This window comes from Staurois parvus, unplaced genomic scaffold (assembly GCF_062004578.1).
Source record: "Staurois parvus isolate SC_StPar_1 unplaced genomic scaffold, SC_StPar_1.0 ptg000548l, whole genome shotgun sequence".
In the NCBI taxonomy this organism is placed as follows: domain Eukaryota; kingdom Metazoa; phylum Chordata; class Amphibia; order Anura; family Ranidae; genus Staurois; species Staurois parvus.
The window spans coordinates 12,199,197-12,216,400 of NW_028318344.1; the positions used below are offsets into that span (position 1 = coordinate 12,199,197).

General features: G+C 44.1%; 1 protein-coding gene across 4 annotated transcripts in view; it reads left to right on the plus strand.

The window, feature by feature from the left end:
* LOC149451185 (serine/threonine-protein phosphatase 6 regulatory subunit 1-like) overlaps positions 1-17,204 on the plus strand; it is a 280,567-nt gene that overhangs the window by 44,609 nt on the left and 218,754 nt on the right. For all 4 annotated transcript variants that reach the window (XM_089691024.1, XM_089691026.1, XM_089691023.1 and 1 more), the window contains exon 2: positions 3,209-3,441. In XM_089691024.1, the coding sequence (XP_089547150.1) occupies positions 3,215-3,441 (227 nt within the window). In that variant the 5' untranslated portion in view covers positions 3,209-3,214. The remainder of the gene's footprint in view (positions 1-3,208; positions 3,442-17,204) is intronic.

Sequence of the window (17,204 nt, forward strand, 5' to 3'; positions counted from 1 at the left end):
ATGGTTCCCTCTGAGAAGGATAAAAAGCACACTTAGTCATAGTACATGTTTCTCTTTTCTTGATTGCCTCCTTTCTATGACCCTTGGTTGGGTCTTTGCAGTCTATTTTAAAATGTTTTAGAATGTAATGACGGCTTCACAACACAAGAGGGTGCAATGACAGGTACACTACATAGGAGTTAAGGTAACGTAGGACTGTCCCCTGCCAGTTCTGACGAAGTTCGCGATGATTGGCGGACAAAATTCGTAAAACTAGTGATGTCATCACATCCGGAAATTACATATGCAGGTGTCTCCATACTGGATTTCACATGGCTGGTCGGAAGCCAAGTTACACGGCATGCCACATTGAAGTAACAGTTATTCCTGTTAAGCACCAGGAAAGCACATTACAAGTAGCGATCTGTGGCAGTGGGAACAGCTCTACACTTGAAAGTGAAACATTTATATCATCAAGTGGATTTATTGCAGTGCTTTGACCGGAGGTGGCAGTAAGTGTCTATTCCAACTGAACCAATACACTCAGCTATGGTTTCATGCTTTAACCACCATTATCCTTGTTCAATGTGTACTGCATTGGACTTCCTTCTCTTTACATATACATGCTTATCCTTTCCTTAACGAGCTGTTCAAACTCCTCAATTTGAGCAGACACTCTGAATTTACATCACTGCTTAGTCCGCTCTGAGCTTCCATCTACAGTATATGTTGCCTGTTTTGCATTATCTGATAGATTTTTCTATATCACTGCTTTGTTCCCCATGATGCCTCATTATCCATGATTGGAGAAGGTTACTAGCAGTATGAACTAGTACTGAGACTTCAGTATTCACCATCTTTATGTTGTCTCACATTGCAGCAATTGGATGCAGATGTTTTGAAGATGATTACATTGGTATGTCATTGACTGCATGGGGGCTTGAATGATATATTTTGATGTGAACCCATTCATGCAAAACTTACTATTAAGTTCTATGTACTCTTCATTGCTTCACCAGCGATTGCTCGTGTCATTTAGTCCCCACGCTAAAGTTATGCATGTGATTATACTTAGATTTCCAAGCCAATTTGAGGCATAATACTGACCGCCAGCTACATACTCAGTATGGATATATTCTTTTAATACACCATTTTTATTGCTTTTGACTGTAGTTTGTATGTCCACCTTGATAGAGCAATGTTCTTCAAATGATCTTTTTGATTATACACAGTTTTTTTGCAACCAATTTAATGCTTACTCTACTCTGCTTGGGTAATCACAATTACCGACTACACACAGTTTGTTCTTTACAGCTGTTTTTTATTTAGTTATCTTTTCGGTTTATACCCACATCAATACCTATGGTGAGACAGAGAACTGATGTTCAGGTCTATACCTATATTTGTGGCTTATTTTTGATTTACCCTCTCACTGTACCCACTGTCACAATATTAAAAACAAGCGTAGCTGTGCTGGGCTTCACCCACACAGCTACATCGTTTATTCACACAACTCTTGAATGAACAAGTCCTATCTGCTATTACATTAGACGGATTGTAGTTCTCAATGAGCTGCGAGGGTGCTGATGAGCACCCTTGTAGTTCATTGATTCTTCCTGCAATTGAATAACTGCTCATATGGGATGTACGGACAGACAGCTATACTAAAAGTCCACAGGAGCCCGACGGGTGCAATGCTTTACAGGCTGCAGTTTAAAAAACAAAATAAACTTTTTTTTTACCTGTCCCTCCTCATTGGCTGAGGCAGCAGCGGGAACCACTGGCTTCCACTGCTGTCAATCACAGCCAGTGAGCCAAAGAGTTGCCGCGCCGAGCAAATGGACACGCAGAGCAGTGGCTTGGGAAGCAAGCCTGCTTGGGTGCCCTCAGAGTAGGCTGCTTACTCTGGGGGCACCTGGCAGGAGGGAGGGGCCAGGAGCACCCGCGGGGGACCCAAGAAGAGGATCGGGGCTGCTCTGTGCAAAGCCACTGCAAAAAAAGAAGGTAAGCATGTGTTTTTTTTTTTTTTTTTTTGTTTTTTTTTTAAATTGCCTTTAGTATCCCTTTAAAGTATATGTAAATTCTAGATAACATTTTGTGCATCAATGAAACAAGCACGGTCAAGTGTCAAAACTTTCAAATGAGTATTATGTATGGAATCAAATCAAGTTTAGCCCTCTTGGCCATCTGTTTGCTTTAATTATTGGCTGGAAGTCTGGGTCTATATGCTAGAGGAGATATGGGAGATATGAAGTATGTCATAACATTTATTTTTTTTTAACTATCTTAACAAGTTTCTCATGTCTCCTACCTGATAGGCTTAGCTCCCAATGAAATAACTGGTAAAAAGTATCACTATGTAAACCATTGGAAATTTACTGATCAAATGATACATTATTTAAAGAACAGGTTCACGTTTTTTGGTGCATGTTACACCCATATTTAAGGTGTAACATGCTCCAGACCTGCCGCCTCTCAAATTGGGTATTATATAGTGTTCATGTGCACCACAATTCATTTTGTATTTGTGCTTTTTTTTCTTTTTTTTTTTTAATTTGCATATAGCTGCGTAAATATCGTGTGGCATAAACTGCAACATTTCAGAGCTGATTCACACATGTACAGTGTGGATTGAAGCTCAGGTTTCGCAGCTAAGTGACACAGTAGTTGTTCAGGAGTTCAGGTCAGGATTACATCAGGTACAGGTCAGGATTTTATTCTGTTCCCACGTGTGCGGTGTAGAAACAGTTCCCAAGTCAATAGCCTGTAATCCGCACCTGAACCAGACCACAATGGTCACAAATAGTACAGGTCGTTTTCAATCCGCACTGCCAATGCACCAGATGTGTGAACAGGCACCATAGGAAGCAATGTTATTTCACATGTCATGCGCTTTGGTATCGGTTCAAACCACATCCAATCTGTCTGTATGTGAACCGGCACTCAAAATTCCTTTTTTTAATTGCACTAAATAAGTATTCGTTCAGAAAGGTTCCCCTTCCAAAGCTCTTTTACTGATTTTAGGTGCCTCAATTCTTTATTTCTTCTGCAGGTAAAATCTAGTATGGGCATATGTAAAATAAAATTGAATGCTAATATATGAAAGCATACATACATGTCTAAAGGTTTCATTCCTAAAGTCATTTTTATAGTAACTACTAACTTGCTGTCATATGATAGTCTAGCCCAATAAAATAAAACCTCATTTAGATTTGTTCTTACTTTGCAGTGAAACATGTTTTGGAAGTTTGACCTGCATACAAGTTCACATGTGGACACCCTTCTAGAAAGGGAAAACGTTACTCTTTTCGAACTACTTGATGAAGAGGATGTGTTGCAAGAGTGCAAAGTAGTCAATCGCAAGCTTGTGCAATTCCTTGTCCAGCCTCAGCACATGGAGGAACTGGTGACCTGCATCACACAGGAGCCATCCAGTGACATGGATGAAAAACTGCGATATAAGTAAGCATGATTTACTGATGCTTTAGAAGTCCTCATCTTCTCAAATCTAACACATGACTGTCTGCTTTGATATTGTCAAACCCTAGCTTTGTTCAAGAACTGCTCTAGGAAAACTTTTTTTTAACTGGTTACAAAGAGTTACATTTCAGGAGGTATATGCCTGTTATCCACAATTTACACTTTCATTGAGCATGGATGGTATAGTTGTCCTGTCATTGGTTTGCCTCACCTCTCCTCTTCTCTGGTCACAGAAAGCTTTGTATTCTGTGAACCCACTCATAAAACAATGAAGCGTTCTGTAAATGGACAGGAAAAGGAGGCTGCTTTGTAGGAGAGCTGCAAGACTGCTGTTATGAGCGTTGAAAATATAGGGAAAGCTGTATTGTTGGTGCTCACTAAAAGCATAAATTGTAAATAATGGGGAGGTTACATACACCTCCTGAGATTTAACAATTTGTAACCCAGCACTTGTGTACTCTCTTTCACAAGAGCCTGAATGGTAAGCTAGTGATTTGTAAGTGGTCACTGTTGGTTAATTTGACAATGGAGTCAGACCATGGCAAATCATAGTTTATGTGGATATAGCATGTATGTTGCTAGTTTAAAGTTGTGCTGGGCTCATTTAAATATCCCCATTTATACAATGATGTCCCTTTTTTAAAATGTGACCCAAAAAGTGTGCAATGTGCTCTTCAGTGCTCAATCTTGATGTGCAGTTCCATTTGAGTCCTGCATAGAAACTATTGGCACACACCACCACTCAGTGTTCCTTTCCCAATTTATAAATAAAATGGACTCTCACCTTAATGTGGTTGTAAAGGCTAAAGATGTTTTTACCTTCATGCATTCTATACATGAAAGTAAAAAAAGTGTGTGCTGCTCTCCCCACATCCCCCCAATAACTTTCCTGATCTTGATCCAGCGTTGTGTATGGGAGCCTCAGCTCTCCCTGTTGGCTCTCTCTTCATTGGCTGAAAACGCAGGATTGGGAGCCATTGGCTGTCAATTACAGCCAGATAGGAGCGGGGCTCTGGAGCAAGCGAGTATGCACGAGTGCTCTCAGAGCAGGCGGCTTGATCTAGTGGCACTCAGCAGGGGGGAGGGGCTTGGAGAGCCAGTGGTGGACCCAAGGAATATCAGGGCTGCTGTGTACAAAACCATTGCACAAAGCAGGCAAGTATGACATGTTTGTTATTTAAAGAATAATAAAATAAAAATCAGCCTTTAATATCACTTTAAATGGTGGGACCTGGTTACCATATGTCCATACTGCACCTTTCCTCATTAAGGGTATATGTAATAGCACTGCCTTTGTCTCCTCCACTGCACAGTTGGTCCTATTAGCACCCCTTCCCTTTAAAAGAGAAGTAGGGGATTGCTTTTTTTCCCCCCCAATTATACTTACCTAGGTGGATGCTGCATCTGTCCCCTGCCAGCTCTGTGTGGGAACTCAGCGATCACGACTGCTAAGTTATTATTAGTATTATTATACAGTATTTATAAAGCACCAACAGTTCGCTCAGTGCTGTACATTACAGTGGGAGACAGAACATGCGACAGTACGATAATACAATGTGATACACGAGGGGTTCGAGGGCCCTGCTCTTTCGAGCTTACAATCTAGGAGGGAGGGGATAGCGGTACAGGAGGAAATGGCTGTGGGGGATGGAGTGGTAGGAAGAGTGGAGGAGGTTGGCAATTAGCAGGGGGTGGGGTAGGCTTCCCTGAAGAGGTGGGTTTTCAGGGTGCGCATAAAGGAGAGGAGAGTAGGTGATAGCCTGATGGATTGTGGTAGGGCGTTCCAGAGGATGGGAGACGCCCTGGAAAAGTCCTGGAGGCGGGCATGGGAGGAGGAGACCAGGGAACTAGAGAGAAGGAGGTCTTGTGAGGAGCGGAGTGTGCGTGTTGGGTGTTATTTAGATATTAGGTCAGTGATGTAGTTTGGGGCAGTATGATGGACAGCTTTGTACTTCAGTGTTAAGATTTTGAATTTGATCCGTTGGGCAATCGGAAGCCAGTGGAGGGATTGGCAGAGGGGGGTGGCGGAAACGGAGCTGTTGTTAAGGTGGATGAGTCTGGCTGCCGTATTCAGGATCGACTGAAGCGGGGATAGCCTGTGGCGAGGCAGGCCAGCAAGGAGGGAGTTGTAGTAATCGAGTTGTGATATGATGAGGGAGTGGGTGAGCTGTTTAGTGGTTTCCGGGGTTAGGAACGTGCGGATTTTGTCAATGTTGCGGAGGTGGAGTCTGCATGAGTTTGTTAGTGATTGGACTTGGGGCTGGAAGGATAGATTGGAATCAAGTATGACCCCAAGTACTCTGGCTTGTGGGGCGGGCCTGATGGTGGCATTGTTGGACGTGATGGAGAAGTCAGTGGGGGGTGGTGTGCGGGCAGGGGGGAAGACGAGGAGCTCGGTTTTGGAGAGGTTCAGTTTAAGGTTCAGTCTGATATGTCGTTCAGTAGGCTTGTGATTCGGGCGGAGACTGAGGGGTTGAGGTGCGGGGTGGAGAGATAGATTTGTGTGTCGTCGGCATAGAGGGGATAGTTGAAGCCATGAGAGTGTATGAGTTGGCCAAGGGAGGAGGTGTAGATGGAGAAGAGAAGGGGCCCGAGGACAGAGCCTTGAGGGACCCCAACAGTGAGGGGGAGGTGGTAGCGTTATAGGTACCGCTGAAGGAGCGTTGATAGGTAGGACGAGAGCCAGGAGAGGGCGGAGTCTCTGAGGCCAAGGGAGTGTAGCTTTTTGAGGAGGAGGGGGTGGTCGACTGTGTCGAAGGTCGAGGAGTAGGAGCACTGAGTAGTGGATGTTAGCTTTGGCGGTTAGCAGGTCGTTGGATAGTTTGAGTAAGGCAGTTTCGGTGGAGTGTAGGGGACGGAAGCCAAACAGTAGGGAATCGAGGAGGTTGTTGTCGTTGAGGTGGGAGCTTAGGCGATTGTAGACTAATCGTTCAAGGAGTTTGGATGTAAATGGCAGCAGGGAGATGGGTCTAAAGTTGTTCGGGTCATTGGGGTCCAGGGAGGGCATTTTAAGTATAGGGGTGATATGCGTGTGCTTCAGAGGGGAGGGGAATGCGCCGGAAGAGAGGGAGAGATTAAAGATGTGGGTGAGGGAGCGTAGGATGGAGGAGGAGGGAGGTCGTAGGAGTTGTGAGGGGATAGGGTCGAGGGGGTAGGTGGTGAGGCGGGCATTAGAGAAGACCTTGGTAACTTCCTCGATGGTAGTAAGGTTGGAGTGGAGTGTGGAGGGGGCTTCAGTGTGAGGAATGTTAGGTGGGGTGGAGGTCAGAACAGTGGTGAGGCCGAGGGAGAGGGTTGATGGGGGGTTTGCTGTGTGAGAGGGGACGGGTGGGGAAGAAGTTTGAGCAGCGGCGATGTCCCTGCAAATAGTGTCGATTTTGTTTTTTAAATGATTGACAATCTCAGTGGCGGTCAGTGAGGTGCTGGGTGGAGGTGGGGGTGGAGAGAGTAGGGAGTTAAAGGTGGAGAAGAGCCGGCGAGGATTGGAGGAGAGGGTCTTGATGAGGGTCAGGAAGTAGACTTGTTTGGCAGCGTGGAGGGAGGAGGTGTAGGTGTGGAAAAAAAAAAAGAGTAGAGCACAATCTTCTCTCTAACCTTCCAGCCCTCCCACAGGCAGGCATCCCAGGTCTCTGGGGAACACACAGAGCCACAAGTCTTTAGAAGCAGAGCTAGACTGTGAAGCCAAAACTCTTTGATCTTTCTTGAAGAAATATGGGGTCCATGTTTTCTGATATCTCTCTCCCTGTTCCTTGAGCATCCTAGTCATGCTCTCCATCTCCTGAACCTCATCAATGCGAGCCAGCCAATGTGTCTTTGTAGGGGGTAGCAGATTCTTCCATGATGCTGGAATACAGGCTTTTGCTGCATTGAGGAGGTGTTTCAAGAGAGAACGCTTGTATCTTTTGTTTGACATGGGTGTGTCAAGAAGAAAGGCTGCAGGATTTCCTCCAAGAGATACTTCCCTCCGCGTGTATATTGTCTGTTCCACCATAGACCAGAAATCCCTCAGCTTAGGACACTCCCAAACAATATGGAGTAATGAGCCATCGGGAGCCTGGCATCGCCAGCAGAGGTTCGGGACCTGCGATGAAGTACCTCTGGCGTCCTGTACCACCTGGTAAGGAGCTTATAACCCCCCTCCTGGTATTTACTAGCTAGGGAGGCCCTGTGGGCGAAATATATAATCCTGTCCCTCTGTTTCTGAGAAAAGGTAACGTTCAAATCCTTCTCCCACTTTCATAAGAATGGTAACTCGGTCGGGGCTTCAGATGTTATCAGAGAAGAGTGGAAATGAAAAAGGGAATGCCTTAAGGGTTCACCTGACAAAGATTCTCAGAGGGAGATAGCTCCCTTATAGTAGTTTGTTTCCTGGTGAGAGAACGTAGGAACGCACCTAATTGTGCTTGTCTCAGAAAATCAAGATTTGCCAAGAAAGCCACTGTCAACTCCTGAGAAGACATGAGGCGACCATTTCTGGAGAATTGAATCAACCGGAAACAGCCGTTATGAAAATAAAATACCAGACATGAAGCTTGCTGTGCTTAAAATAGGCATCAAGGGACTCAGATCCAGTTAGAAGGTGATGGCTTTAAATACCAGAGGATGTTTTCTGGCAGATAAAGACCGAGAAGACCAAGGATGCCAGGGGAGGCCAGATAGAGGCAGCTCATCTGAAGACTGTTCCAGGTCTACCCATAACTTTGCTATGTGTGTCACACACCAATCTACCACCCTAGCGAGATGTGCTGCTTCATGATACTTCACTGGATCCGGTAAACCCGCTCCACCTCTCACTTTGGGCAAAGAAAGGATCTCCCTCCGAAGCCATGTCGGTGCAAACCCCCCCCCCCCCAGACAAAGCTGAGAAAAACAGAACACAACCGAAGCAGAAAACCGGGCAGGAGTCGTAATTAAGTCTTGGCATAATATTCATTTTTAAAATATTGATGTGTCCGAACCACGTGAAGACCTCTGTATCCCAGCGTGAAAGGTCTGCTTTAATTGATTTGGCCAGAGGAACAAAGTTTGCAGAGTGTATCTTGTCTCCGATCTTACCATCGCTAGGTAGAGTTGACAGGTCATTGTCAAAATCTATTCCCTACAGGATAAGATTCCTCCCTTTACTGTTAAGGCCCACTTCACTAGATGTGTGGAGTTCCTTGAACTTTTCAGCCTCCAGCATCTGTTTCACTAATTTGTAAGGCCGTATTAGAAAAAAAAAAAATTGGCTTATTGGTAAAATCCATGTCTTGGAGTGTACAGTACAGGACACAGGCTTCCCTCTTTTGTCCTGTTGATCCTTATTCCTTGCTAGAAAAAAAAGAGGCTAACTTTCAATGGGAACGGGTTCTATTGGGAGTTCAAACAGTTCTGTTTGCCATTGTTCAGTCACCTTAGGGCTGGGGTGGACAAAGTGCGGCTCTCCAGCTGTTGCAGGACTATAAGTTCCATCATGCCTCTGCAAGTCATAGCTGTAACTGTCAGTTTTGTAATGTTGCAGTGCCTCATGGGAAATGTAGTTCCACAACACCTGGAGAGCTGCAGTTTGCCCAACCCTGCCTTAGGGTAACCTCATTGAACCCAGTCGTCTAACACAGTCCTAAGGTTGTCCTTTACTGTTCTCCAAGATATGAATCTTACAGACAAGTCACGTTTTGTTTTTTGTTTTTTTCCACAAATTGAAGATTCACATGGATGTGATCATTTTCTTCCTCCTTCTGGCCATGTACCACTGGGCAAAGTTACACTATCTTAAATATTCCCTTTGAGTTATCCTCCTCACCCCTCAGTATCAGTCAAGACTTCCAGATTCAGTAATTCACTGTACATTACATTAGTACTTTCTTTGCCTGGCGCCTCCCACAAGTGTCTTTAGTATGTCCCTGATGTGCTCTCCGCTGTCCTCTCTGTACTTGGTTTCCTCTCCTGCTGCTCTTTTCTGATGGCCGATTGCAAACACTTTCCATATTGTGCAATTTCTATATTAACCTCACTTCTGCTGGGTTTAATGGCATGGCATTACTATTTGTGATGGAGGTGTAGCTTAGTGTTGGAGCCTGTATGTTGTTGCTTCTGGCTCAGTTCCATATGTGGTTACCTTGCTTACTAATGAACATTATCTCCTACATAGTAGTTTAGGGAGTGCATGCAAGAACATGAGAGTCAGCAATGGGTACGGGCATCAGTTAAGTAAGAGCTTTTAGTGGGCATTATTTCCCTGTGAAACCTTGTTTTTGGTGCACACAAGTCTGTTTGATTTTTTTCAGAGATTCAGGTAAGAATAGAGCTGCTTCTTGTATTTAGACATTTACTTATCTTGGAGCTCGGCTTTAACCCTTTGTCCCCATGTTCTGTCAGGGCCGGATGGCTTTTGTCTTTTATCTGTACTTAATGCCTTGTTCCACCTTCTTCAAGGTTCCTTAAAATACCCCTCGTCCCCTGGTACATCACTTTACATTAGTTTTTCCTTCTTCATTTTTACCTCACTCCACAGGGAGTCTAGGTTCACTTAATTGCTGATGCCTGCTGTAATATCCATCTTTGTGGAGTTGCTCAAGTTGTAAGTCTCTGTAAAGTATCTCTGATCTTTCTCTGCCTAGTGGAACTGGATGCAGGTGCGGTGAGTATTGGTTGGTGCAGATGCTGCCTCTCACATTGCTCTGCCCTGATTATCCACGCAGCATGATTTGTACAAGGTGGTGAATATGCCCCTTGTGTTTGCAACAGCTTTTTACAATCCGGTTCCTTTTATCCCTCTCAGCATTCCTCGGGTAACTGGAGAAGCCCACTGGGAATTATACCATGTCTAAGCCTTAACAAGTATAAGCTCTTCAACTGATATTTTCCCAACAACTATGATCCCAACTACTAATTGAGGACCTTTTCAAGGAGTGAAAGCACCGTAGCTAATTCTTTTGATGCCCATTCACTACAATACCTTTAAATGTAATTTTCAAGGATTTGGATTATCTCATGTGTTTGTGGGGTTCATTAAGAATCTGACAAATGATTGCTTTAAAAGCAATGCTTGTGACCCCGTTAATTAGGGCTGTTGTAATCAGGCTAGATGGTGTTTTCTTTGTGTAGTTCTTCAGCAGTTCTTTGCAAAAAAAATATTGGCTTCAGTTTTCATCTGTGAGCCACATGCTCAGCCTTTGCTCCCTAGGTTTATGCCTGCTTGGTGCAATCTTTAATGTTCCTTTTTTTTTTTTTTGCTTGGAAAAACCTCAACAGCCCATCATCTGCCTAGGTTTCTTGAACAGCTGATAAGCACCTTGCACTATGACGTTAGCCTCCAATGCTTAGGGAGGTGCTTACTTTCTGCAGTTTGCCTGTTCTGATTACTGGGTCAGAGAGGTGATCTCTGCTGATCGCTAACTTGAATTTGTCAGTCTCCTTCAGGGCCACCTTTGTTTATTAATCTCCTTTGTGCAGTTCCATTATTTTTGAGCAATGCTGAGTCTCTTCCGAGGTGGCTCTTTCTATTCTTCTTTGGGAGCATTTCAGGGATTTTACTGCAGCTTCTTCACACAGAACTTTGCATCCTAGACAGAACCTCTGCCTCCCAAGCATTTTCGTTCTTCTCTACAATTTTTACATGGAAGTTGGTGGTAATCCTCATGGAACAGGAGAAATGAGTCGCATTAGTGGTCACCCACATGACCAATCTCTGTTTTTCCACAATCCCTGCATCAGCACTTTCTTTTCTTTGCGGTCACATTTTGGCCAGCTATGCTACGTGGCCATGGTGCCATCGGTCTTCACAAAGTCTTGGCCCCAGTTTTGGTTTTGTCTTGGATTCAAAGACATTAGTGCTTGTTTACCCAGAACCCCTGTTGCTTGTTGCTGACAAGGAGAGTCTGCTTAGCAGGTAGTTTCCTTTGGAGACCCTGCATCATAAACATAAGGCATTCCTTCTAATTTTTTTTCTTTTTTCTCTAGTGCAGTGATCATCTGGAATTTTCCAGATGCCTGCTTGTCGAGAGTCATCTTCCGTCCCCAAATCTTTCAGATCTTTGCAAGAGTCTTCTTTCATCCACAAATCTTTCATGCCCTTCCAAGGGGTCATTTTCTCTTGATGAGTCAGAATTCTGTTTATCCTAGATAGCTGGATTTATCTGTTTCTTTTGACCAGTTGCTCACTTCTAAAGTAGCATCAGACCACCCCAGGGTGATTGTCCCATGCTTTTGGAAAAATGTAGAGAGAACTCCTTGGTGCAGTTAAAGGAGAAATATAGCCAAAGTTCTTTTGGCTATACTTCTCCTATAGCTCACAGGATTGCAGCTTCGTTCTGCACTCCAGTGACTGTTTTCAGCCAACAGTGAGCTAAAGCCCGCTGTCGGCTAACGTCGCAGAGCAGGTCCAGGCTCTGAAAAGATCCCAATTATATGGTTGGGATCCACCCAGAAGCCTGTGCCAGCACCTGGCTCAGGCACTTAGCGATCCGCTGGGAGACTGAGCCAACCCCTTCTGCCCCTTCACAGCCCGGCGCTCCAGTGAGCACTGGAGGGGCAGAGCAGAGAACCGGAGGCTAACCGTCTCGGCTCTCTGCTCAGAGTGGAGGGGTAAAACTAAGCAATCGGTGGTGTTTAATTGTTCAGCTCTTTGTGCGGAGCCAGTGGAGAACAGATGCAGCATCAGATTGTTGCTGCATCCACCTAGGTGAGTATAATTTTTTTTTTTTTTTAAATCTCAGCATTTTTTTTAGGTTCAAAATATTTGACACTGGGAAAAGTTCTACCTTCTGATCATCTCTTGTAGTTGTTGGCCTTTACCTCTCTTTATCAATTGGAAAGCCTTTCTTCCTAACATACAATATTACTGTTTAGGCATACCTAAATGACCAGTGAGGCACATGTGGCTTAAGGCCATATTTAGAAATTAGTATGGTCCATTCACCCACAAGTGTTTACCTCAAATTTACAGCTATTAGAGCTCTGTAGATACAGCCATGATGGTGCCTCTCCTTTCTTTTGTAGGGTTCCAAGATTTGTATCTCACTAAACGGACTCTCTTGCCAAAGTCACGAATATGCTGGTTTCTTCTTGTGTACTTTACTGTGGTGTACTCTTTCCTTCTCTACATCCTTTCTTGGTTATTTAATTTCTGCATGTAGGAGGTTAATACTATTCTTGGTTTCTCTGTTGGCCTTGGTAGCCTTGGTTCCGCAGAGTGGTTGTTTGGTCTACAAAAGGCTTCTGCCTCACCCTTCTGTATCGTTGAGTTTAATTATTTAATCTTTAAAGCCCATATTCTTTGACTTTTGTTTCTTCACTGTCAACCATATTTCTAAGCTTCTACTTCATTTGCAAAGAGATAATGCCCTTTTGCTTTTGCCTAATGTTCCATCTTCTAGGAGCAAGGCATATACTCCATAGGTCTTCTGTGCTCCTCTATGAACTCCAGAAAAAAATGTTATGGCAATTGTGGAAATCCTGTTTTACCCCTCTCCAGTAACTCAGACAGTATCAGTCCTAATTTTGTGCTCTAACAGCAATAGAATAGAAGTGAATAATCACACACGCACACACCTGTACCTAAACAGTAACTCTTTAAGTAGAGATTCATTATCTTACAAGTGTCCATTCTGACCGGTTGTTGTTAAAGCCACTGTGTCTAGAAAATGAAACTCATACTGATGCGTATAAAGCATAACACCTTTTCAGGTCCTTTTATTGTACAGGTGGATGTCTGTTGAGACACCTGACAAATTCATTAAAGATGTCACAAGAAGGTTCTTCCACAATGGAAGTTTCCAAAATCCCCCTCTGGGAGCTTCCACCTCTTCTAGACGTAGAGCACCCAATCTCTCCATCCAGGCATGATATTCATAACCTAAGTTCACCCCTTCCTTTCCTGAGAGTGGGGGCGATGTCTTTTACAGTTTACTTTTCTTTGGGTAACAGATGTCCAAGACCTGTGGGTTGGGAGAAAAAGAAGTAAATTGTTAAGCTTGGATCAAGAAATAGCTTAACTTAAGGAGAAGCTTGTTCCCTTTAAGGAATTAGAGAAATACACTAGATCTGAAAATTTTAAGATTTTATACAGGGAAAAAATGGTATAATAGGAGTGTTCAGGATTATGTCACGAGTGTGGTTTTTAAGTGGCAAACTAAAGAGGAACTTTCAATGTTCAGTATTTTTGCCCTAGAAGACCACCACTGATAAACAAGAGGGGTTATTTGCCAAACTATCAACAGGGAAATAGAAATGATCAACAGGGAGGCCATAATTACCAATATAGAAACCCTCCTAGACCATGTAATGGGTATCCAACAATATCCAGTAGGTACCAACTCATTTTCTAAGAATGATCAGGACCCTTATGAGAATAAGAGGGTTAGGACTCAACATCCATTGTATACCCCAAGAAGGGAATATCATCCTAGAGAAAGATATGACTATGAAGATTCACCAGTGTATAGGAGAAATGGATATAACCCACATCTATATTGAGGAGATGTATCTGCTTTTGTCTGATGGAGACACCTTTACCCTTCAGAATAATCAGACTGCTTCTTAAAAAAAATCTGTACAGATTGTTGAAAAGGGCTTTAAAATGGCATAAGAAGAAGACCTATCTTGTTCCTGCTGCACCATTGGTGCCTGTGATATAATTGCCAAAAGTCCACAAGAATCCTATTAAACTGCCTGGACTTCCTATAATAAGCGGAATAGACTTTGTTACAACCCGCATTAGGAAATACATTGGCGAGTTTTTGCAGCCATTGGTTTGTACTACGCTATCCTATCTGAAGGTCACCTCAAATGTCATTAATATTTTGAATCCGATACAGTGGAAGGAAGGCTATGTATTTGCTTCTGCCGATGTTATATCTCTGTATGCTATAATTTCCAATGCGCATGGATTACAAGCAGTAGAATATTTTTTTGGGGTACAAATAGTGACTTACCTCCTCAACGGATTAGATTCATATTGGAGTTATCAAATTTTGCTATAAGCCACAATTATTTTTGGTTTGGGGACAATTATTTTGTCCAAAAATGCTGCGTAGCGATAGGCGCAAAATTTGCACAGAGTATGGCTAACTTATTCATGGCCAAGTGGTAGGAGGATGTTGTCTATGATGATAGATGCCCTGAATTGATATTTTGGGGTAGATTTATAGATGACATCCTCCTAATATGGAATGGTAGTGTTGATTTCTTACCGAACTTTATATCCACTCCTAAGAACAATGACAGGGGTATAGCACTTCAGTGTGAGGCCAGTACTCATGAGGTACACATTTTGGATTTAGTTATTACAGTGATTTACAATTCATTGTGTACAACCACTTACTTTGGAGATACCAACAAACTCTTATTTGGATTAGACTAATTGCCACCATCCATCATGGCTTAGATCAGTTCCCAAGAGCCAGTTTGTATGGCTCAGAAGGAACTGTTCTATGGTTGAAGACTTTTATACCCAATCTCAGTGTATTAGGGCAAGATTTAGTGAAAAAGGTTATAAAAGGAGGAGTTGGATGCAGCCATAGAGGAGGTAGCCTTAAAAAAACAGAAGTGATTTTCTCCCCAGCACCTGTAAAAATGATTAAATGTCTAACTAGCTGCTAAGATTGCTTTTACCACAAAGAGAATTGCAGGCAAAAAATTATACTGCTTACAGCTACAGGCATCATCCCTGAAGAAGCACTGCAACTCAAGGACATAGAGGGATTTATTTACTAAAGCTGGAGAGGGAGAGTGCAAAATGCAGGCTTACTTCTGCATAGAAACCAATCCGCTTCCAGGTTTTGTTGTCAAAGCTTAACTGAACAAGCTGAGGATAGTAACTGGTTTCTGTGCAGAAGTGAGCCTGATTGCGCACTCTGCAGCTTTAGTAAATAAACCCCTTTTCTCTAGTCATCTTCCTGGACAACACACCCGAGAGATGACACAATCAAAACAGAGCTTAAATTCTCTGCCCTTCTCTCTACTCCTCAGTTTGTGATTGTGTTTCCTGGCAGCAAAACTGTTTTCTGGAGACCTAAAAGCCTTGGGCTGTAAGGTCTCCCCTGGGGGGTTAATCAGTAAAAGCCAGGGTGGGCATGCTAGTTAGTCTGGGGAACTTACCCATTCCTGGGGTGTTCCAGAGGTTCGGAGTTTCCCGGGCACAGGGAAAGGGTGCCCAGCGCTTCACAGACCAGAGCTCTTTAACCATTTTGTTCGGACTGCAGGGTGGCTGTGCCGAGAACGGACCGGACGGCGAGGAGCCAGAGCGCATCTCGCATGTGTGGGCAGCAGGGGAGAGACAGCCAGAGCTGAGACTGTGTGGTGCATTCCTGTTGCTACTGCGCAGGGCAGGAAATAGAAGGGGGCCAAGCCTTGGTCTCGGACTGGCTCCCAAGGGCGTAGCTTCCGGTTTAAAGATGACAGATTCGGTCGGCGTCTCTTTCCCCCAGTGAGGAGCCTCCAGGTGCTGCTGCGGGGTGACAAACCCGGGACCCCCGGTGAAGGTGCACGGTCAGAGGAGGCCTCTCAGCCTTCAGAGAAGCGAGACATCATGGAAGGGCATGAACAAGCTGTGGCTGTAGCAAATGAGAAGACCATGGTTGTGAGTCTGACTTGGCCGGCAGGGAAAGTAGGCGAGGTAGGGACCTCACCCATACTTCTGCAGGTGTAGCAATAGGGATGCAGCTAACTGAGGGCTCATTGTTCCCTTTGAAGATGGAGATGTTGGCTACCCTACAATCCTTTAAGACATCTCTGTGATCTTAGACGTTCTCCAAGCAGGGGTGGATAAAGGTATAGCGGTAAAAAGGTGCGCGTGGCTGCCTTATCTGTCTTTTTGGATCGGAGACTCGCGTCGGAGCCCCTAGTAAAGAGGTTTCTGGGGGCCAGGGAAAGGGTGACCCCCATTAAGATACTTAGTTTTCCGACTTGGGATTTGGCCTTAGTGTTAAAGGCTTTAAACAAGCCACCTTTTGAGCCAGTGGCACAGATTTCTGTTAAAGTTTTATCTTTTAAGTTAGCCTTCCTTGTAGCCATCTCAACACCGAGGAGGATAGGTGATCTACAGAGCCTGTCAATCATGGAACCCTTCCTGGCAGTATTAGAGGACAGGGTAGTACTTAGACAGGATCCTCTTTATTTGCCAAAGGTGGCCTCACGTTTTCATAGGACACAAGAGATTGTCCTACCATCTTTATCAGAACCCTAAGAATGAGAGGAAAAAGAGTTTTCATTTTTTAGATGTCAGGCGGTGTTTGCTGATGTATTTGAATACGTAAGTGACTTCAGAAAGTCAAGTCACCTTTTGATTTTGTTTAGTGGTCCAAGGAAGGGACAGCAAGCATCTAAGCCTACAATAGCTAGATGGACCAGACGAGCCATCTCTGTAGCTTATGAGCAGTCAGGGGTTTCAGTTCCCCTACACCTGAGGGCCCACTCTACCAGATCGCTGGCGACCTCTTGGGCAGAGAGGTCTGGATCATTGATTAAACAGATTTGCCAAGCGGCAACATGGACAAGCCAGGACACCTTCGTGAGACACTACAGGATAGTTGTCACCTCAGGACCTGGCATTGGGCAGGAAAGTATTACAGGCAGTGGTCCTGCCCTAAGGTAGGCCTGAGTTCCTTGCTTCTCATCTCAGGTGTGCCATCCTGGAAGATAACTAGAGAAAAATAGCAGTTACACTTACTGGTAACGGTGTTTCTGGTAAATTTTCCAGGACGGCAGGGCTACTTCCTGCTCGTGTTTGATGTTTGATCAAGTGGAGGCAAAATACCTTTTGTGCA